The following is a 21,599-nucleotide window of genomic DNA, read 5'->3' as shown; positions in this document are numbered from 1 at the left end:
GGAGGTAGAGACGCCGTCGGGGCTGCACCTCGCGCAGCACAGCGCGTACGTCTACAGCGACGGCGACGGCGACGGCAATAATGTCTCCGAGGAGGCGAAGCAGGCGCGGTACCACCCGCAGCCGACGCTCACGATCAGGAGCGAGGAGCCGCCGCTGCAGCACCAGCAGCAGCAGGGCACGCTGGCGCGCAGCGACAGCACGCGGGACCGGCGGTTCGACCACTTCAAGACCTTCGCCGGGCGCCTCGAGCGGCAGCTCTCCAGCCTCCGAGGGGGGTCGCGTCACCCGGCCGACGACGAGCCCGCCGAGTCCAAGGTCTCCGAGGACGACACCGACGACGACGAGGTCCCCACAGCCGACCGGTACTTCGCCGCCCTCGAAGGGCCCGAGCTCGAGACGCTCCGGCCGACGGAGGTGCCGGTGCTTCCCGAGGACGAGACGTGGCCGTTCCTGCTCCGGTTCCCGATCAGCGCGTTCGGGATGTGCATGGGCGTGAGCAGCCAGGCGATGCTGTGGAAGACGCTGGAGCTGGAGCCCTCCACGGCGTTCCTCCACGTCAACCCGGACGTGAACGACGCCTTCTGGTGGTTCTCCGTCGCCCTCATGGCGCTCGTCTCCGCCACCTACCTGCTCAAGGTTGTCTTCTATTTCGAGGCCGTCCGGCGCGAGTTCTACCACCCCATCCGCGTCAACTTCTTCTTCGCGCCGTGGATCGCCTGCCTCTTCCTCGTCAAGGGCCTGCCGGAGCCGGTGTGGACGATCCACCACGTGGTTTGGTACGCGCTGATGGCGCCGCTCCTCGCCCTTGACCTCAAGGTGTACGGGCAGTGGATGTCCGGCGGCGAGTGGCGGCTATCCAGGGTGGCGAACCCGACGAGCCACCTCGCCGTCGTCGGCAACTTCGTCGGCGCGCTGCTCGGCGCCCGGATGGGGCTCCGCGAGGCCGCCATCTTCTTCTTCGCCGTGGGGCTCGTGCACTACCTGGTGCTGTTCGTGACGCTGTACCAGCGGCTCCCCACCAACGTGCCGCTCCCCAAGGAACTCCACCCTGTGTTCTTCCTCTTCATCGCCACGCCGAGCGTGGCGTCCGTGGCCTGGGCCAGGATCTGCGGCGAGTTCGGCCACGGCGCCAAGGTCGCCTACTACATCTCGCTCTTCCTCTACCTGTCGCTGGCGGCGCGCGTCAAGTTCTTCCGGGGGGTGCGCTTCTCGCTGGCGTGGTGGGCGTACACGTTCCCGGTGACGAGCGTGGCCATCGCGACGGCGGTCTTCGCGTCCGAGGTGACCAACGCGCTGACGCGGGCGATGGCGGTGGCGCTCGCCGGCGTCGCGTCGGTGACGGTTTCGGGCGTGCTGGCGGCGACCATGTACCACGCGTTCGTGCGCAGCGACCTGTTCCCGAACGACGTGTCCATCGCCATCAGGCGGCGGCCCAAGGCCAAGTTCGGCAAGATCCTCGCGCGCCTGCGTACCTCCAGCGCCGACCTCAGGGAGCTCGTCTCCCGGCACGGCGGCTCGGAGACGAGCAGCGTCAGCGAGCCACCCACACCGATGCGGTACGACGGCCGGGGCAGGGCAGAGCCGTAGATCGATCCACCCCGATTAATTTACCACCTGTGCAGTATTTGGGCCTTTTGTTGGTGATCCACAAAACTGGCCCAGACGTAATAATCCAGCCCAATTAGGTTAGGCCTAATAGAAATTCTTTTTCATGACTTCATTTTTTCTCCTCACCACCCCCAGCCATCTGCTTTACAAGATCATACCCATTTTCCTGTTACAAGATCGTCACACCTTGTCTCAACAGCAAGACGACAATTTAGTGCTATATTTATCATGTATAAAATACCCAAGCTCCATAGATCACGAGAGCTTCTCCACTTTTGTTAAAGAAGAATAGATCACGAGCGAGAAGATAAAAAGGAAAATCAATCGAGTATTTTCTGTCGTAATCATTCAGAAATCACTCGCTTGGAGTAGTAGCATGATTGATGCTGCATCGATTATCCATGAATGGCAACCGAACGGAACCCCGATCGAGCCGACAAGCATTGATGAACGGCACCCACCGCTCGTCCGCTGCACAGCTCGGACATCTTTATACTCATCCTCACTTTCTCGGCCAGACCCCAGGATCTGAAGGTACATGGCGCCGGCCTCACTCACTCACGTACTCACCATAACTGAGTCGAGACCCGCAGAAACTATGGGGCTGTTCGCTTCAGCTTATAAACCAGCTGAAACGGCTGATTTGTTATGAGAGGAAAACACTGTTTGGTGGCTGATAAGCCGGCTGAATAAGCTGAAGCGAACAGGCCGTATTTCGGCGAGCATTCACACACTACTCAGATCCTTAACAGAAAGGCGATTTTTATTTTACACCGAGCATTCCAGACCAGGGATCAAATAAAGATCTCCCAGAGTCCTCGTGAAAACGGTGATGAAATGGCGTTTAGTTTAGGACAGCAAGATCCACGGCCGTGCAGTGCGATGGCGGGGGCGCGATGAGTGGGCAATGATTCCCCTGCCAAATCGCAACCTCCATCAGCTAAACACCAAACCAAACCAGACACCAAGCAGCAAGATGGATTAACCGGCGGCGGCCCCCCAGCAGGCCAGCATCCGTCGCCATCAACCCACCGCTGCGGTCGCTCTCCCCCGAGGCCCCTCCTCCTCCATCCTCCTCCGCGGACCACCACCAACAGAGACACGCGCACGCGCTAGGAATCAAGAACCAAGCGGTGGTGGTGGTGGGCAGTAGAATAAGCTGCGCTGAGCTGCCTCCGGTTGGCGTCTTGGCGAGGCATCGCTTCCCCTTCACTCCACTCTCTACAGTGGAGCGCTTGCTTGACTTCCCCTCTTCGCTTCGTCCTATTCCCTCTCCGCCCGCCCGCCCGCCCGCCGGAGCCAAGGAAAGTGGGGAATGCAGGCGCTGCGCCACGGCCCGGCGGCGGGCGGCGGCTGGGGCGGGGTCGCGGGGGCGGGCCCCACCACCGTCGACGAGGCGTCCATGGAGCGCAGCAAGAGCTTCATCAAGGCCCTGCAGGTGCTCCGGGAACCCTGCATTTCCAGATCCCACATGCTCCCCCCAAAAATGATCTTTTTATTTCCTTGTGAAGCCATTTCTTTGCTTCGTTTCTCGGGAGATCCGGCTGGTTTTTGCAGCCTGGGTTTCTGCTTGGTACTAGTTCTTGACGGTGCTGATTTCTGCGCGCAGGAGCTCAAGAACCTCCGGCCGCAGCTCTACTCCGCCTCCGAGTACTGCGAGAAGTCCTACCTCCACAGCGAGCAGAAGCAGATGTGAGTCACAGTCCTTCTCCTGCATTTACAAGCTCTCCGCATCTTTTATTGCCACAAACAGTAGCTCCTGTCTTGCTGCAGCGGTCATGGTTTCTCATTTCCTCGTACGATTGCATCTTGCATGCATCTAGCTCTATTTTGTCATTTCGCATTGGGACTGAATTCAATTGAAGCGTTGGAATGCACATGTGGGAGTAGCAACTGCCCAACTAGGTATGATAGGTATAGGAGGGCCGAGCCAACCTAAGGCAAGGACACCAGCAGGTGTGAATTGGCTTGACTAGAATAAAGACTTTTGGTAATATCTGGAATTTTGGAATTATCTGACAACTGTCTGTGTACTGTTTCTAGTCTGAATTTTGTCAGTTCATTGAAATTCAGAGAAAGGGGCCCTCTCATATTTGTCAGTGCAGAATAAATTTCAGAAACATAGGATGTGCACTTTCTTCTTTTTTTAATGAGTGGATAGTTTACTGAACTCATTCTTGCAGTGTACTCTTATTTCAACATGGCACATTTTCAATTGTACATTCAGATTCATTGACCATATTATGACAATTGAAACTGTTAATTTACATCAGGGTGCTGGACAACTTGAAAGATTATGCTGTACGAGCTGTTGTCAATGCGGTTGATCATCTGGGTACTGTTGCCTACAAATTGACAGACCTTTTCGAACAGCAAGCTTCTGAGGTGTCAACTTTCGAACTGAAAGTTGCACGTCTGAACCAGGTAATACCACTTATCTGTTATACTTGCAGTATATGCTGGTGAAACCATGACAGTTAAAATATTGACCTATTTTCAAATGTGTAGCAAGTCTTCACATGCCAAGTCTACACAGACAAAGAAGGCCTCAGGCAGCAGCAAATGATGGGGACAAACATAAAACACCACAAGCACTATATCCTACCATGTAAGTGAATGTAAAACTAAGATCTTACACACTGTTTGGAAGTTACAAAAGAAAAGGAGCTGAATTTTGATTCCCCATTTTTATATGCCAAGTTAGCTACTGGTCATAAGAGATCCCCGGCTCATGCTCACCTGCCAGCAGACACTGATCAGGAATCAAAACCTAGACCTTATCCCTCAGGTGGGCCTTCTTATTTATTCTCTTTGCTCATGTTGCAGTTTTAAGGCTTATGCTAGGCAGTAGGCACCATATATTAAACTAAAAGTTTTATTTTTTTTATTTGTCGGTGCAGCAAAGACCCTTTCCTGGCATCTGGCTTCAGAGAACAGCACCACAGCAAATGCAGCACATAAACCTACATTTGCGTAAGACTTCTTCCAGTTTTGTTCAGCTTTGTGCAAATGGCTTATTGTTTGTTTGTTAATGCGTGTGGGGGTTATGTACTTCTGATCTAAATTAGCTGGCATCTGCTTTTGTGCAGCCTAGTGGACACAGCATCATCAAAACCTGCATCAGGTGATTTAAACCTTCTGTGTAATAAGCATACCGCAATTTTATTTTCTAGAGGAAATGGGGACACAAATGTGATTTACAATTAATTCGGTGTATTTATTAACTCCAAAGTCGTTTTCTGATTTATTTTTTTGTGGAGATTGAATTTTCTATATGAATATCTGATATTTCAGGTAAGGAGCGGTCTGCTTCTCCTATGCGCAGACCTCTGCAGTTTAACCGGAGCACCAGTTCTGACGCTATGCAAAAGGTTGGCACTAAGGTAAATTAGAATATGACATAACCTGTATCTTCTTCTTTCTCGTTACAAAGGTGTCGCACTTCAGATTTTGTCTCTTTATGACACAATTGTATATTTAACAGACCATGTCTTTATTTTCAGAACCAATCTGGTGTAAAGGAATTTTCAACATTTCATTCTTTCGACAACCCTAAAGGGCGTGCAATCCAAAAGGCTCCTGTTGGCACTAAAAGCATGCTAGCGGCTCTCTTCATCAAGCACAAATCAGCGAAGATGAAAAAGATAGCAGTTCGCTGATGAGCTCGCATTTGATTGGGGGGCAGGTATCACTGTAAATTTCATGCTGGAAGAGAAGCTTGATATTGTACATCTGACCCGTGGCGTCTGCGTTCAGTCTGCTGTTGGTTTAGAGCTGAGTATCTGTAGTCATTTCTCATTTCGGAATTGTTGTTATTGTCATCTTGCTGATGACCGAAATGTAATGATTTCATATCAGCATGCACCATGCTCGCCGTGTAATTCTGCTTGCTTGAAGCTTCGGCTTTTAGCATCTAAATAAAAGCATCTCGGAAATAGCTTTCAGAGTTTTTTTTCTTTTCTGGAAGAGCAGTTGTAAGAGGCGTTGCTCATGTGTTGATTGGAGAAAGCATCATAAGTGCTCAGAGCCTCTCAATTTTGCACCTACTGAACATTCTAACAGTTGGCGTCCTGTACTATAAGGGAGCATCACCACCTTACCGATTTTTTTATCAGATCCGTACCTTTCGAACTGCTCCTACAGCAACGGATTTGGCCACTCAAAATCTAAAATGTCCAGACGTTGAGCTAAACAATCTGTAAATAAAGCACATCTCGATTGCAGTACAGTGCACTGTACGAGATGGAAATTCAGAAGTCGAGCTATGTTCATGCCAAATGTAACAGGTCAGGTCCTCACACAAATGATCAAGTGGTAAAAACCACAAGATGAGATGGCATTTCATTACTTTTGCCTGATATGATCATTTGAAACTGTTTTACTAGCCCTTTTCTTACATATAAAAGTTCCAGGGGCATGAAACTTTGACCAGAAGGCACACCTCATTATGGATCGATACATGGCAAAATTGTAAAATGAGATGGTAGAACAAGGAGGCACCAGAAAGGACCACCAACCATCCATATCGAAGGGCACACGAGTGGAGAGCCATCCCCTGTCCAAGCATGGAATATCAGCATAGACACCTGACTAGCTTCCACTTCCGAGTAGGAAATGGTCTCCTCAACAGTTACAAAGACCGTGGAAAATTTCTGAGAAGCCGTTTTCACATCAAATGTAGGAGAGCATTAAAACATGCGCCGTCGATTTGGAACAATCTCGGGGCTGTTATTCTTCATCATGGCAACAAACTCTTGGTAGTCGATTCTCCCATCCTAAGGTAGCAGAAGAATAGCATCAGCAAGCAAATTAAGGAATTCATGCGAATTTAACCTGCGGACAGAGCGACTAGTTCACTTCACCCTTGCTCATGTGGTTATTGTTGATTTCCTCTAAAAAACAAAATGTGATTCATCAAAAAGAAAAGATAATGATTCCTGATCACTGTCTAGGACTTAAGGTGCTGTCAATGGCTTATTTATTTTGTTACTTTATTCCATAAAAATACTACTGTTTCTTTAATAAAACCTCCTTTAAAGACTCCAAGATCAATTATCCAACATCTTTGAAACAATGACAATGTATCATATGATTGGAGTGGAAACAACAAGTGAGATTATTTTGGGCATTTCTTTGGAGTTACTCACATGATCTGTATCCACTTCAGCAATAATTTCTTTAATTGTTGCCTCATCACCCATATCATACTTCTTCAGAGCTTCCTCCAACTCATCAACTGTTATGTGCCTGGACAGGAATGTGTAAGCAGCAAGCCAATTAATATAAAAGGTCAGACTTGGTAGATAAGTAACCAGAAGTAAAGTTAGAAGTGAAATTACCCACTGTGATCCTTATCAAAATACTCGAACGCCTTATATATGTGATCCTCCTTCTCTAGTCTATTCATGTGCATTGTTGCTGATATGAATTCAACATAATCAATGGTACCATTTCCATCGACATCAGCCTGTTCAGGAACAGAGGATAACAAATTAACAATAAAGGAGGTGAAGGGGAAAGCACTGGATCTATCAGACTACTTCTAGCAGAAATGTGGAAGGTTCAATTTCATACAAGTCGCCATACTGACTAAATTTAGTATGGTATCTTTCATCTCTTTCCTTTTCAGATATAAGCGCATCCAGTACAACCTTTTTGTGCACTACTGACGTTTTTAAGATTCAATGCTATGGGTCTACAAGAAAAGAACGTACCGCCTCCATCAGCTGTCTTATTTCTGATTCAGAGATTTTGGTGCCTAGCTTTGGTAAACCAGTTCTTAATTCCTCCAGGGTAATAGTCCCACTGTTGTCAGTATCAAGGGATTTAAACATTTCTTTTAATCCCACAATCTCTTCCTCTGACAGGTTCTCTGCAACAACCTGATTATAACAGGAGCAATGCCAAGATGTATCATGATTTGAGGACTGGAGGGCTAAGAAAGAGAGAAGCAATTATTCAAATTCAGAAGACCCATTTACCTTCAAGGCAACCTTCTTAAGCTTATTCATTGCCCTGAACTGCTTCATTCTACCAATTACTGTGATATCAAGCGGTTTGTCCGGGGCTTCTCCATCCTCTCTAATCCATGGATGGTCTGTGTGCTTAATGTATTAGATTGAGACAATATATGCAAACAATGCAAGAATGAAGGTTCAGTTTGCAAAGACAGCATAAACAGCTTCAACAGATGAAGGAAAAATTGGCAGTGCACTAGTCATCGTGAACACAAGCATACCAATCTATACAACCAAGATTGCCAATGTATGAGAGGGGCCAGTTTGACAATAGACTTACTCAAAATTTCAGCAGCAGTAAGCCGCTCCTTTGGGTCTTGCCGTAGCATTTTCTTGACCAAGTCTTTTGCACTATTTGATATTGAAGGCCAGGGATCAGTCGCGAAATCAATATGGCCTTGCAAAACAGCATCAAATATGCCATCTTCGTTCTCTAGTAAAAGCGGGGGGGAGGAAGACAAAGCTTCCGAGTGTTAGGAAGGATACTGGCATCAAAGTCTGGCTGATTGATACAAGAGGCAGCAAAATGTACCAGCCCAGAAAGGAGGAACGCCAGATAGCAGGATGTAAAGGATAACTCCGGCACTCCATATGTCTGCTTCAGCTCCATATCGCCGTTTCAGCACCTCTGGGGCGACATAATACGCACTCCCAACAAGATCCCTGAACTGCTCACCTGCATCACAAATATCACCAGTTTTCAGTTTGAGTTGAGCTTGATCGCACTTCACACCATCAGCTGAAATACTATCCTCTAGCTAAACACAACACGAGGCATTTCCCTCCTGCTGTGTGCTGTCCAACAATAACAAAAGCGCCTAGCAAACTTTCACAACACTCTGTAACACCACTAGCATAACATTTGCAAAGTTTTCCTCCCTAATCGGTCTTGCAATTGATGCAATTATCACACGAGCATCTTCTGAATTGAAACAGAATCGTACTGTGGAAAATGGCCATCTCAAATTGATGGGCATCCCTGCCAAAAGTATCGAAGCCTATGAATGATGAGATTGGCGGTGGCTTACTCACCGGGCTTGAAGAATACGGATAGGCCAAAGTCTGTAGCCTTGAGCGGCGAGTCCTCCCTCTTGTTGAGGAAGAGAAAGTTCTCGGGCTTGAGGTCCCTGTGCATGACCCCCATGGAGTGGCAGCTGTGCACGACGGAGACGATCTCCCTGCACAGCGCCGCCGCGGCGCGCTCCGAGTAGTGCCCCCTGGCGATGATCCTGTCGAAGAGCTCCCCTCCCTCGCAGAGCTCCATGACGAGATTGACCGAGTGGCGGTCCTCGTAGGCGCCCCGGAGCTCGACGATGTTGCGATGGCCCGTGAGGTGGTGCATGATCTGCACCTCGCGGCGCACGTCGTCGACGTCGTCCCGGTGCGCGAGCTTCCGCGCCGCGATGGACTTGCAGGCGTAGCGGCGCCCCGTGGGCTTGTGGGTGGCGAGGTAGGTGACCCCGAACTGGCCCCGCCCCAGCTCCCGGCCGAAGGTGTAGGCCGCGCGGACGTCCTCCATGGGGCGCCCCAGCACGCGGCCCACCCCGGCGGCGGCGGCTGCTGCCGCGGCGTCCGTGTGCTGCTGCTGCTGCCGCTGCCGCGCGGGAGCGGGAGCGTGGGGCTGCGGCGCCTGTTGCGGCGGCGGGGGCTGCGGCCGGTGCTGCTTGGGCTTGGGGCGGTTAGGCTGCTGCTGCTTGGGCGGCGGAGGCGGCGGCTGCGAGGTGTTGGGCGCCTGGTCGTGCGATTGGCCCCGGTGGCGGGAAGCGCGGCCTCCCATGGCGACCGATCGGGCGCGGCCGTGCGCTCAGTGGAGTGAGGCTGGGCGGCGGCGGGGGAGGGAGCGGGGAAGAGGGTGAGGAGGCGGCGAGCATGACATGGAGATGGCCCCCCTCGCCTTTTGCTCGGGGGCGCTGGCGTTTGGTCAGGGGTTTGCGCGTGGAGACGGGCGAGACGCACGGGTCGGCGGCCGTGCCGTCCCGTCCAAACCGCGGGCTTGTGGCGCCACCACCGGGTGTGGACACCCGACACGGCGCGGTGGGGCGGGGGGTGTCAGCGGCGGAGCGGGTGGTTTGGATAACGTGGGGGTGACTGGGATGGGAATTGGGAGGCGAGACTGATGACTAGTAGGGGTAGTTGTGACAGGAGGCAGCTGCATCGCGGCTTCTGGGTGGGAGCAGGGAGGAGGGCGTTGACGTCTGGGTGGGTTGCAGTCATTGGACGCTGCTCACCGGCCGGGGCCGGAATATTTAATTATTTATCCATCTTTATAATGGGCGCTCCTTAATGTGTTAGAATGGTACCGACATATTTATCACCGAAGATAATTTTTACCAACGCATTTGCCATTTTTGCTGACGTATCAAGCTACATCCGCACGTCAGGGTGGATTGAGCACGGCAAATGACCATAATACCCCTGCATTCCTTGGGTTAGCCATCTGTTTTCCTTTCTCCTGCCACGGGCGTGTGGGACCTAGACGTCAGGGTCATCTTCAACCTCCCGCGACTCCTCCCTTCAAGTCCTCCGCCGCGTGTGGGATGTGGAGGTCCCTGCCTGGGCAAAACTCGTTGAGGAGGCAGGACCAGCGATCCCCCCTCGGCGACGCCGTAGAGCCGTGGCAAGAACAGGTGGTCCACGGTCTCGAGGATCTCGCGCTCCGTGCGCGTGCGGCCCTCCTTGTTTCGCCCCTCCGGCTCCTTCCGGTCCATCACCTTCGCGGCCACTAGCACGACCACACTGGTTCCGCTGATTGGCTTCTCCTTCACCTTGACCTCGGCGAGGTAGACGCTGCCGATGTCCCCCGCGTCGAGCCGCCGCAGGAAGTGGATGTCAAAGAGGGTGACGGACCCAAGGCACGGGATTATTTGCGTGGAGGCAGCGGAGGAGGAGAGGGTTGTGGAACGTGGCGGGAGCGGGAGGTGGAGCGGACCTGAGGAGGAGGTGGAGCAAGAGGCGGTGGCGGTGGAGACCGTGGAGGTGGAGCGAGAGCGTGAGGAGGAGCTAAAGCTGAGGCTCTACTGCTCGTCGGCTGTGAGGTCCGTGGTGGCGTCGCCGTCAGGAGGACTTGAAGAGAGGAGCCGCGGGAGGTTGAAGATGACCATGACGTCCGAGTCCCACATGCCAGATGGCTAGCCTGAGGAATGCAGGGGTATTATGGTCATTTGCCATGCTTAATCCACCCTGACACATCCGCCTGAGGAATGCAGGGGTATTATGGTCATCTGCCATGCTTAATCCACCCTGACGCGCGGATGTGACTTGACACGTCAGTAAAAATAGCAAATGTGTTGGGTAAAACTTCTCTCCGATGCTAAATATGTAGATGCTATTCTAAAATTGATATCTCAGGGAGTGACCATTCTAAGATGGCTCGATCGGGCCTCGCTGAACCTTCCTACCGTCACTTGCCCATCAACGCCGCTGCTGCGCCGAGCCGGAGCATTCACAACCCGCTCGTTCGTCCTTCCTAGCCAGTCTGGAGGAGACACCTCGCACGGCACCACAACCATCCTGACCAGACCAAACTAGGTCCATCTTGCTTTTATATACGGACCGATGATGATACTCGAGAATGCGCGCTGCATTAGGCGCCACCCGGGGGGGGACGAAGGTTCGCCTACCGAGGAACGATCTCGACAGAACCTGACAACCCGCTGCTTGGCGTTGTCAAAACTGCACCGTCCTCATTCTGTCCGTCCTCACTGATGTGATGGCCAACGACGACCTTCCTCCGGACGGCCCCCGCCGAGCCTATTATTGGTCGGCGGATCTGCCGTAGGATGCATTGCTACTTCAGGTGCACATGTCAGACAAACACACGCCTCGCCATTCAGCCATTCACCAGCGCTGCCGTGCAGTGGGCCGCGGCAGTTCCGCACCGCCGATTCAGTCTGTTATTATCCCAGCGACTCAGCGAGACAGAGCAAGTATGGGGAGAGCGTGCCCTGCCCTGTGACCCTGTCGGGTCTCACTAGCCGCTGTTTCTCCATTGTTCTTTGTCAGTGCCTCCATGAATAGGCTTTGATCTATGCACTCGGACTGAACACCCGCGGCGGCGAGACGAGACGGCGTCGAACCGGCGATGCGTCGTGTCATCGTCGGCTTCCGCTGATCTGTAACACGGCCGGCCGAGCGCGTCGTCGCTGTCGCGATCCGGCCGCGGACAGCGAGGGACACGCACATCTTACGGGGGGGATTGATGGGCCTTTTCCCCCAGGGAAACCGTGCGGTCCGTCAAAGCTATATATGTCAAACAAGTTGCAGGAGGGGAGTACTAGACAAGTCTCTGCTTGGCTTCCCTCCCCTCCATGCAATCCGTTTTGCATTGCGAGCCGGGTCACCTCCCCTCGGACCGTGGACGTGGAGACGGCCGCGCGAGATGCCCGTGACGGGACGGGATCCCGGGCAACTTGCAACGGGCGCCTGGCTGGATTGGAATGCTCCGGACGGGCGCCTCGCGCGGCTCGGAATGCAGCCATGAGCCATGCAGATCGCAGCCTCGCAGCAGCGGGCACCAGCGGTTCAGGCGTTCAGCTGCTTCATCTGTAGAGCCGGCTGGTTTTCAAGCATGGATTTTTTGGTTCCTCTGTTCCCCGCTGTTTACTAGCAGGCCTGTTTACTAGCAGCATCGTTCAGTCATCAGTGCACACTCCGCCCACAACAAAGCTCAGGCAATGCTCAAGCTGGCGTCCCAGGATTTGCGATCCATGGAATGTTGCTCTGAAACCACTATAGGCAACGACCTTTTGTGTCAACGAGTGACGCCTGGGCATGGCTTCGCGATCAATCGATTGACCATCCTTAGTTGATTAGGCCTCTTAAATCCAACACAGTGGCAGTCGCAGCAAAAGCACGACAACTTCAGAGTTCAGACTACTAAACCAGGTTGACTGAACTTTTTTCTGCTTTCACTTTGACACCAAAACTTGCAAAGTTTGTGACACCAACTACAAGAAAAACACTTCATCACAATGAAAATTGAAAAAGCCAATTCCTGCTAACAGCAGTCTGGGACAGTACACAATGTGGACGCACTACACAGAGACACCACAACAACACTAATTACAATAACCCAACATAGTTCACAATACAAGTTGGCTACCCCTTATTTCTGCTACATGGGATAGCCGTTTATGTGAGCATCCTGACATCAATCTCGGTAAACGTGAGGCAACGGTATTACCCTCGCCTTGCCACCAAACGGAACACAGGAGGCGGTCCTCGATGAAAATTGTGCCTCCCTCGCATCACATCCAGGAGCGCATGGAAGCAGAAGTTGAGGCGCCATTCTCAGAGCTGCTGGCGCATGCATGACTTCTTCCGGAGAGTAGAGCTAACAGACCACTGCCGTGGACCCTGCCCTCTGGAAACGGGGTTGTACCGGGGTCCGTAGGAATGCCATGGTCGCTCCATACCATGACGGCTTCATTGTCACTGTTCGCCATGTCCACATCGCCTTTTGTTGCAGTCACATTCATCTCATCAGATTTGGCATCAGTTGTAAACTGTTTGATTGCAGGATCCAATGAGCCACCACCATGGACACAATGGTCCTCAATCAAAGCGCTGTGAGCTGCACACAGACCAATCTTGCTGCGAGCAAACTTATCACACAGCGGCCCACCAACACCGAAGCTTGACCCCTCCTGGCCCCACGAGCAGCGCTTGCCTCCTCCATGTGCCTTGCAGAAATCAGTGCTCCCTTGCGCACTTTTTGCACAACCCTCAAACTTGCATCTCTTACCACCACCATGGCGCACACAGTATTCCGTCCTACCTCTAGCACTCTTGGTACATCCTGAAACTGAGCACCTCTTCCCACCACCGTGAGCAACACAGTACTGCGTCCCACCATGGACACTCTTCGGACATACACCACCACCCTGGTAGGAGCAGCGCTTACCTCCACCGTGCCCCTTGCAGAAAGAAGTGCTACCTTCAGCTCCCTTGGCACAACCTGGGAATGTGCAGCGCTTCCCTCCACCATGCGCCTTGCAGAACTTTGTGCTTCCCTGGGCACCCTTTGTACAATCCGGAAACTGACAACGCCTTCCACCACCATGTGAGATGCAAAGGCCTGTATATCCTTCTGCACTTCTCTTGCAGTTCTCCCTCTGGCACCTCTTGCCACCTCCATGCTTGATGCACAAGCCAGACTTTCCACGTGCGGCACGTGAACAGCCTTCCTGACTACAACGGCGACCACCACCATGAGCTATGCAGTGGTCAGTGCGACCTTCAGCACTTTTTGTGCAACCAAGGTACTGGCATCTCCTACCACCACCATGAGCTTTGCAATAGATGGTCCTTCCCTCAGCTCCCTTCTGACAACCAGGTTTTTGGCATCGCCTCCCACCACCATGGGCTATACAATACCCAGAGGCTCCTCTTGCTCCCTTTTCACATCCTGGGAACTGACAGCATTTAGTATTTGTGTTGCGTTTTAGGGGGTTAGTTGCCCCGGAAGTACAGGCAGCTGGGCTTTTCACACTCACTGTAATGGCTGATGAGACATCTGGGGAAGGCACAGCATCATCAACCTTTTGGGGTATCTTTGCCAAAGAAAAGCTGTAGGTTGCTTCAGAAGCATATGATGATGAAGCCATGTAATGCCCAAAAACCCAACTAGAGGGTTCTGATTTTCTCCCGATAGTATCTGTCACCGAATTAGGCACCACTGTCTCTAAGCCATCATGAACATCTAATGATGCAGTACTTGCATTGGTCACAGCTGATTCAGGAGAACATGTGGACAAACTTAACTGAAGATCCAATTTTGGAGCACTTGCTGATGGAATGTTTTCAGCACCAGCATGTGGTTTCTTGTGATGATGTACCACATCATGACCAAGACAAAGATCGAAATTTAGACCAAGATCCATTGATGACTCCTCATCAGTCTCTTTCACTGAAGATGGAGACATTATGCAAGCTGTGGGGGAGCTACCCTTGCTATTTTCAGAGGAACTTGGTGAACGGCCCAAACCAAGGGTGAGCAGTGGATTTTCAGGACCTTCAACTCCAGCCATATCAATCCACTTCCTTTTCAGTGCTCTTGGATTGTCCTTAGAGAAGTTGGAATACACAAGCGTGCCAGTGGCAGTATCTTTGTATTCAGCTGCTAGCTGAACTGTGCTCCAGTGACAAAGATTGTTCAAGGAGTTAATATTACCACCAGATCCAAGGTTTGGGGAGGCCCTGTCCATTCCAATCAAGAAACATAACCAAATATGAAATGAAAAGAACCCGCTGCCTGACTTCCGGAAATCAAAACTCTATAGTCATCTACTGGGTTAGAACTTAGAAGTCTCGGCAGAAATTTTTGCAACCTCCACTAACAAAGCCGGCTACATCATCACGATCCATTTTTCGCCACTTTCAAGACTGAGAGGAGAATGATGAAGTTTTGAGCTGAGCTTCAGTTTCTAGAAAGGCCAACAGACCTGCTGGTACATAAATGCAACAGTAGATTAGAAAAGGGGACAACACTAGAATATGAAGTGATACCAGTGCTAGATAAATCACACATTCTAATGGTCAAACAGTGAATACTAGCACCACAAGTCCATATAGTTTAGAGAGAAATAGAGGTTCAATGTTTTAGACAAGAGTTTCAATACAGCTCACTGAACAAATTCCGCATGACTTGTGTGGTTGGAAGTACAAAAATTTGACACAACGGTTATAGCCATAACTCTGAATTCTTCAACTCAAATATGTTTATACGATGTCCAGAAAGGTCCACAAAGGTGACCACTAGGCACCAAAAGGAAAAAGGGTAAAAAAAATGATGACAACTATGACCATACGAAACAACAGTACAGAACTGCATAGATGGACAACTACAGCCTAATGCATGTAGCAGGTACTATGCAGATCGCACCATACAACTTGCAGACTTGCAGTGCAGGTGCGTGCGTGTTTATTTACATAGCCACTTTCTCGCCTGTCGTTTGCAGAAAATTGTATCAGAGTAGTACGAGTAATAAACACTTGTCCGACAAGAACAGATAGCCCAAGGACACATCTTTTACCTTTGTGTATTTTCCTCTCTGTTGTTCCTAAAAATAATGTATCAACGCTAAAGTATTTGCACGGCAAGTGAAATTTCCACACAAATCAACAAGGACAAAAAAAAGTAGTTCATCTTTCATATTTTTATATTAAAAAAAGGGAAACCAAATTCAACTCAAACTCTGTTTCCAAATTAAACTAATCAGCGCAGAGGACCTCGTGTAGCACTAGGATGTAGAGAAACACAAATCCTCGTTTACTTGGAAACACATAGCAAGACAGCAGTGTCTACAGATCCGCCCTGAATCAGAACCTCCGTTGAAGCGGAGCACTGGCTATCGAGCCACGGAAACAGATTAGATCTCTATCTATATCAAACAGGATAAATAAAATATATAGGACACTGAGAAACTCTCGTTTCTCCCGTCAAGGAAGGAATTGGCGCCGGGAGTTTCAGCGAATACGCGGTAATAGCATTTCGGACAGCATCGGGACGGAACGGAAGGGAGGCTCGCAGGCCGCCGCTCCGCTCCGCGGATACCCCGGCCGGTGGTAATCCATTGCCATACCCATACCAACGAAGGCTAAGATCTCCTACGCTACGCTTCCCTCTATCGATCCAGCACCGAATCCAACGAGAGATAGAACAGAGACGGACGCACCAAACAGCACGGGATAACGGAGGAGCCTGGAGGCGAGGCGCTCACCTGCGGCGGCGGAGGCGGGGGAGGCGGCGAGCCCGTGAGGAGGTCGGAGTCGGAGGGATGCGGCGGCTGCGCGCGGGCGCGGCAGGCGGGGGGATGAGAGATAGAGCGAGGAGATGGGGGGATGGTTTGGTGTGCGCAGGGAAAAACCGAGGACGAGAGGGGAGGGGCAGCTTATAATAAAGCGTGGGGTGGGGGGGACGTGGTGGGGTGGCGCCGCGCCGCGCCCCGCCGCCCGCGGCAAATGGCTGCAGCCACCCGCCTGCAGCCACGCCAGGGCGAGGCAGCGAGCCAGCCACCGTCCCCGCGGCCGCGGCGCGGAGAAAAGACGATGCATCTTGTTTCGGTCCGGCTCTTGGTCCCCCTCCCTCTCGTCCTCTCTGTCCATTGACTTCCACTGATATTTCTCGTGTACTAAAATTTTAAACAGCGAATCTAGTGGTAATACTGGGGTAAAATTTTTACTCGTTAAACCCAGTAAGTACTCTGTATACTGTAGTAAAATTTTGCTGATCTTTGTACGAAGCTAGATTTTGTCACCTGTGTTAATTTTCGTGTTTTTACTATGTACGCGGCGCCAATTGAGCGAAGCGATACGTACGCAACGCTTGCGCCCTTGGGAGGGGGGGTCGGTGGGTGACGGTAACGTTTAACCGACGCCGCCGCCTCGGGGCCCACGTCCCAGGCCAATACTGTTGCGGGGCCCGCGTGTCCGTGTCACGGGGCACGGCGCTGGGGTGCCGCATGCATGCCGGACACGCCACGCCGACGCCGGCGGCAGCGGTTCGCCACCGCCCGTGGTGCTGGTGCGCGCGCCGGCGGGGCCCGCCGCTCGTGCCTCCTTTTCCCTTTGGTTGGTGACCTTTGCCGAGCTGGGCGAGGGAGGTGGGAGGAAACGCGCGCGCCTGCTGGCTTCAGCTGAAAAGGCACGCCTTCCAAGTTTCACAGTAGTATACTTGTACACTGGTTTTGTAAAGTTTTTAATTTAAATATAAATTATTACATAATCCTTCTCATAGATTGGACACAACAGCAGCGTCCAAATCAAAATTCCATCTTATCTCATGATGATTTGTAATATGTTCGCTCCCATTTCGAAAGAAGCAAGAAAAAAAACATAAGAAAAGACAGAAAGTGCATTTAGGTATGGTTTGACCAGGGCAATGGGCAGCTGAATGGCGGAGCTTAGCGAGCTGCCCGTGGCCGCCCTTTTTGGATCCCCGCTGCTAGCCTGACCGAACAAATTCCGTGCTCCTGCTGATCGATGACAAGACGGAGGCGGCCGGTTACATTAGCCCCCCCTTTTGGCCGGCATCAGCCATCAGATAGGCAGATAAGGAGGGGCCGGAGGAGAGGTCAGGAGGAGGAGCAAAGCAAAGCTTGCGGGCCTGCGGCACCGGGCAATGGAGAATCTCTCTATCTCCAGCCCATCCATCCATCCATCCAGCTCAATAATGCTACCTACGCTATCATATGGTAGCTACTATATGCTAATGCTATCCCCTGTCTCGCTGCACAAGATCACTCCATCTCAACAGCCACCTAGGCACCTAGCTGCCGCGCTGTGCGTTGTAGGAGAGTAGCTACTAGCTAGCATTTGTGTGTGTGTCCTTCCCATGTTCCAGTGGCCAAGTGTGTGTGTTGTCTGCATTATTTGGCTTGCAGGAACACTCATTGTCCTCCGTCCACTGGAAAAAGGCGCAGTACCAAATTTAGCAGCAGGCCCCTTTCTTTGGCCATGCATGCAAGATTTATTAGGAAATATATATGGATGGCACCAAACTGAAGCAACCCCCACATCTTCCAGTCCAGCGGCTACTGCAGTTTTTTCTTTCTACTTGTGTTAGGACATTGATCTCTGATTATTTGGCACGTCCACATCAAACGAGCCATTTTGGCACCATGCAGAACTGAAACGTGGAGAGGGAGGACGGAACCTGAGGGACTCCAGGGAGCATATCCTTTCCTGATGCCTTCTTTGTTCTTCGCCCTTTTTTCCCTCTCAAACATGCATATATCTCTTCTTTGTTGACACGCACTGCAAAGCCAGTAGAATTTCTCAGTGCTGCCTCAAATAACTCCCTTTTGTTGTCTCACACTCTGCTGGGCCAGTGGGCCTTGCTAATACAAACTTTGGCTAACTGTTTGCTCATCGCACCATTGTCACTGCTGACAACTACTTTACTTGCTGGCTCGAAAATAAGCACGAGAGGATGATGTAGACCTGCAACTGCAAGGATTATGGACGACGCAGCTCGATGACGGCAAATTTGCTTCTAGTTCCAGCCTCGCTTATCGACAAATTCCATCACTTGCTTCTTAAGCCTGTGGTTTTATCAGTAACTAAAACAGGGCCAATGAGATCTATATGTCTTGCGGGCATATGCATAACAGCATAACCACCGGTATTCGTTGAATCGATGGGCCTTCCATCTCTCTCTATATTTTTTATGTTGCTGTCATGTTAGTTGATGCCCAGGAATCTTTGATCTTTCCGCGTAGGCGACGGTGCCTTTTTTTTCTTCTCTCTCACCAGTTGATGCTTTGCTTTTCCTGCTGATCTGCCATGCCACTTGTCGCCTTCTCTGCCATGGCATGCCAACCCACATGCTACCTGCTAACACCTGAAAAATACAGTATATACAAAGGAGTAATTTCAGACACCTTAGCTCTCTTAACATTCTTTTAGTAAAGGCTAGAGAGGTGTAATTATTTCAGGGCAAAAAAAAAAGGGCTAGTAATACCAATGCGACAATTATGTGTTTGGACTTTGGGAACTAACTTAACCACACATTAGACCAGAGCCAAAGAATTGTCATGGAAGAACAGTAAATAGTGAGAGCACATGCACAAGGTGCCAAGATGGCCTTGTGTGGCAAGTGAAAAGGAAGCACTATAATACCACACTTATATGGACGGAATGGAACAGCGCGGTGATGATCTCACCGCTGACGTGAGTCCTGAGCCGGTCACATCCATCAATGGGTGCAAGATATATACAAATATAATACCAACGAAATAGTCCTAAATCCTAATAAGATAACAATGCGCTTGGTTTACATGGAAAACGACGGGGTTTGACGAGTCTAATCGCCGCGATCATCGCCTTTGTGACCAGGGCGATGCATGATGCCAAAGCGCCCGAGATCTTTTCCCGTGTTCATCAAAGGCGACACAGACTTGACGGATGGGGAGGGCACTGAGGGTCCCTGTCAGCGCGATCTTCTCTCGGGATAGAAAGGCAAGCGATATCTCCAGCACTTGTGCCCTGCATGTGTGGTCGAGTGGTGGCCTGGAGGCCTAGCCCCTTTCCTCTCTGATTTGATGCATGCATCGCGTAGCATTTTGCAACGGCCTTTTGCTTCATCATGGAGCCACTGTGTGTTCCTTTAATTTCTGCCTTGTTGGATGCTGTGGGGGCACTTGATCTGCACACATCAAGAAATGGGTGGACAGATGACCTTGTCATCAGCGATCATACACTCATTCTGTTTATGCCGTTGTAAGGATGGACTCTTTGAGATTATGTTATCTGTGATCCTGCAAAATTAAATTTTATTTATTTAGTATGCAATGATCACTAAGACGTACAGGCGGGCTTTGTTACTTTAAGAGCCTTTAGCATGCTTTGGAGAGAGGGAAAAGGCAACAGATGTATATATGCCACTCTTTCCCTTGCTCAAGTTGACATGGGAATTTAGAACGGACAAGCTCATGAGTTGCGGAGGAACCCGTGAGCGGATTGATGTGTGATTACCGGCATAAAAAAATAAAGCAATCGCAGGAGAAGCGAAGGACGGACTGAACTTGTGCACTGATCTGGACATCTGCAGGTGCGTATTCCAGTCAAACAAATGCAGTGTCGCATCTATGGCAAAGTAGGTTTGTTTGAAAGGCACAGATATTTTACTGAACCTGGTTCAATACAGATCACAGAAAGTGCAGGGTTGTCAAATAGCGACGAGGTAGTCCAAATCCCACCTTGCTGTTTCAGTTTCCGCCTCAAGCGTGCCCACTGGGAGCGTGTGAATGGTGTGATTGTGAAACGCCTACTCTACTCCATGGCTCGCCATATTCCGGTTTTCGTACTGCGATATGACAGGATTAGAGATGAGAATCTCAAACAGCATAAAGCTGTATGGCAATTCAGCGCTATGTGGGTTGTAGCAGATCAAATGGGTACAAGAACGAGGACGAACAACGAAAGGGTTGATGTTTTGGGGGGATTTCGATCGGTTTCCAGCACAGCGGTATGCATATATTGATATACCCTCCAATTTGAGAGCTGAAGATGCTCACTCACTGCACTGCACAAATCCTAACAGTCATGATGATTTTATTCTCTCATATAATCTCCATGGCCTGAAATCACCGGGAGTGCGGTATGGTTTCAGTCCGGAAAGAGAAAAATGCAGCGATCATGAACCTGTCAGAAATAATTTCTCCTACCGCCAAGCAGAATGGGAAAAGAAATATCGAGTTTGTTGTTGGTCAGGTATGGCGTCTGCTCCTCGAAATAAAAATTCCAAAGCATCAAAGACGTCGTTGTGTAGTCTAAGGAAGAAGGAATTTCATGGGCCAAGGCCCATTTATAAGTTTATCTCCTTCCATCCCACGGAAAGCCTACATAGCTTTCGGTGTTTGGGATTAGTGCCTGCAACCTCATCCGTCGGATCACGCATCCATCCTTTCTTCAACCCTACCACCTTGCTGCCGCCTCCTCCCAGTGCGTGCGCCGCCGCGGCACCCCTCCCCTGCGCCCGGCCGAGCTGCTCGCCTGCGCTGCCGCGCGCCGATGCGGCCGGTCCTCCTCGCGCCCCGCGCTTCTCCGGTGCGCCGCCCCGGCTCGCCCTCGCCGCCCCCGCGCTGCTCCCCTGCGCCGCCCCGGCTCGCCCTCCCCGCCACCGTGCTGCTCCGGTGCGCCGCCGCGGCTCGCCCTCCCCGCTACCCCGCTGCTCCCGTGCGCCGCCGCGGCTCGCCCATACGCCGCTTCCTTCCGCTCCATTCCCGCCCGGCACCGAAGAAGTTGAAGAAAATCTTCTTCAAAATGTTAGTGGTTGTTCCAAAAAAAAATGTTGAATCTATTGTTTGAATATGTTGAAACAAATGGTCAAAAATGTTGAATATGAATTTTTTTCTCAAAATGTTGAACCATGCTATGAAAAATGTTGAATCTACTATGGGCCGATGTTGATCTATCTTTTATGAAATGTTGAAATTAATATGTTAAAATGTTGATTTTTTAGTTGGGCTTAA

General features: G+C 51.0%; 4 protein-coding genes across 8 annotated transcripts; 2 read left to right on the top strand and 2 right to left on the bottom strand.

The window, feature by feature from the left end:
* The first annotated feature begins 368 nt into the window (after positions 1-368).
* Positions 369-1,722, top strand: LOC117849003 (S-type anion channel SLAH3). Its single transcript, XM_034730616.2, has one exon. The coding sequence runs from the start codon at positions 482-484 to the stop codon at positions 1,586-1,588; it is 1,107 nt and encodes a 368-aa protein (XP_034586507.2). The 5' UTR covers positions 369-481; the 3' UTR covers positions 1,589-1,722.
* Positions 1,723-2,794: 1,072 nt separating this feature from the next.
* Positions 2,795-5,553, top strand: LOC117848550 (probable protein ABIL4). Its single transcript, XM_034729998.2, has 9 exons — positions 2,795-3,047; positions 3,219-3,301; positions 3,883-4,033; positions 4,118-4,217; positions 4,314-4,397; positions 4,510-4,582; positions 4,699-4,733; positions 4,904-4,992; positions 5,113-5,553. The coding sequence occupies exons 1-9, from the start codon at positions 2,925-2,927 to the stop codon at positions 5,266-5,268; spliced, it is 894 nt and encodes a 297-aa protein (XP_034585889.1). The 5' UTR covers positions 2,795-2,924; the 3' UTR covers positions 5,269-5,553.
* A 351-nt stretch (positions 5,554-5,904) lies between these two features.
* On the bottom strand, positions 5,905-9,540 carry LOC117848549 (calcium-dependent protein kinase 1). 2 transcript variants are annotated; one of them, XM_034729997.2, is made up of 8 exons: positions 8,659-9,536; positions 8,159-8,302; positions 7,907-8,059; positions 7,591-7,706; positions 7,324-7,491; positions 6,949-7,076; positions 6,757-6,856; positions 5,905-6,384 (listed from the first exon to the last, which is right to left on the bottom strand). In XM_034729997.2, exons 1-8 carry the CDS (start codon positions 9,401-9,403, stop codon positions 6,298-6,300), a joined length of 1,641 nt encoding a protein of 546 aa, XP_034585888.1. In that variant the 5' UTR covers positions 9,404-9,536; the 3' UTR covers positions 5,905-6,297. The 2 variants fall into 2 exon arrangements, 1 of the variants encoding a protein (XP_034585888.1); XR_004638897.2 differs by having other exon boundaries at positions 6,334-6,384; positions 6,953-7,076; positions 8,659-9,540.
* A 2,971-nt stretch (positions 9,541-12,511) lies between these two features.
* Positions 12,512-16,504, bottom strand: LOC117848480 (uncharacterized). Of its 4 annotated transcripts, none has more exons than XM_034729907.2 (3): positions 16,347-16,504; positions 14,955-15,068; positions 12,512-14,823 (listed from the first exon to the last, which is right to left on the bottom strand). In XM_034729907.2, exon 3 carries the CDS (start codon positions 14,652-14,654, stop codon positions 12,873-12,875), a length of 1,782 nt encoding a protein of 593 aa, XP_034585798.1. In that variant the 5' UTR covers positions 14,655-14,823; positions 14,955-15,068; positions 16,347-16,504; the 3' UTR covers positions 12,512-12,872. The 4 variants fall into 4 exon arrangements, with proteins under 4 accessions (XP_034585798.1, XP_034585799.1, XP_034585796.1 ...); XM_034729908.2 differs by having other exon boundaries at positions 14,955-15,071; positions 16,347-16,494; XM_034729905.2 differs by having other exon boundaries at positions 12,512-15,068.
* Positions 16,505-21,599: the final 5,095 nt, after the last annotated feature.

This window comes from Setaria viridis, chromosome 3 (assembly GCF_005286985.2).
Source record: "Setaria viridis chromosome 3, Setaria_viridis_v4.0, whole genome shotgun sequence".
Lineage (NCBI taxonomy): Eukaryota > Viridiplantae > Streptophyta > Magnoliopsida > Poales > Poaceae > Setaria > Setaria viridis.
Note: the sequence above shows the minus strand (reverse complement) of the source record. Positions and strands in the feature narration are given on the sequence as shown.

Coding starts and splice junctions, on each gene's coding strand:
- LOC117849003 (XM_034730616.2), top strand. CDS start 482: ATGTGCATGGGCGTGAGCAGCCAGGCGATGCTGTGGAAGACGCTGGAG.
- LOC117848550 (XM_034729998.2), top strand. CDS start 2,925: ATGCAGGCGCTGCGCCACGGCCCGGCGGCGGGCGGCGGCTGGGGCGGG. Junction 4,398..4,509: donor ACCTAGACCTTATCCCTCAG/GTGGGCCTTCTT, acceptor TTGTCGGTGCAG/CAAAGACCCTTTCCTGGCAT. Junction 4,734..4,903: donor ATCATCAAAACCTGCATCAG/GTGATTTAAACC, acceptor CTGATATTTCAG/GTAAGGAGCGGTCTGCTTCT.
- LOC117848549 (XM_034729997.2), bottom strand. CDS start 9,403: ATGGGAGGCCGCGCTTCCCGCCACCGGGGCCAATCGCACGACCAGGCG. Junction 7,707..7,906: donor TACTGCTGCTGAAATTTTGA/GTAAGTCTATTG, acceptor TTAAGCACACAG/ACCATCCATGGATTAGAGAG. Junction 6,385..6,756: donor CTGAAGTGGATACAGATCAT/GTGAGTAACTCC, acceptor CTGCTACCTTAG/GATGGGAGAATCGACTACCA.
- LOC117848480 (XM_034729905.2), bottom strand. CDS start 14,831: ATGGACAGGGCCTCCCCAAACCTTGGATCTGGTGGTAATATTAACTCC.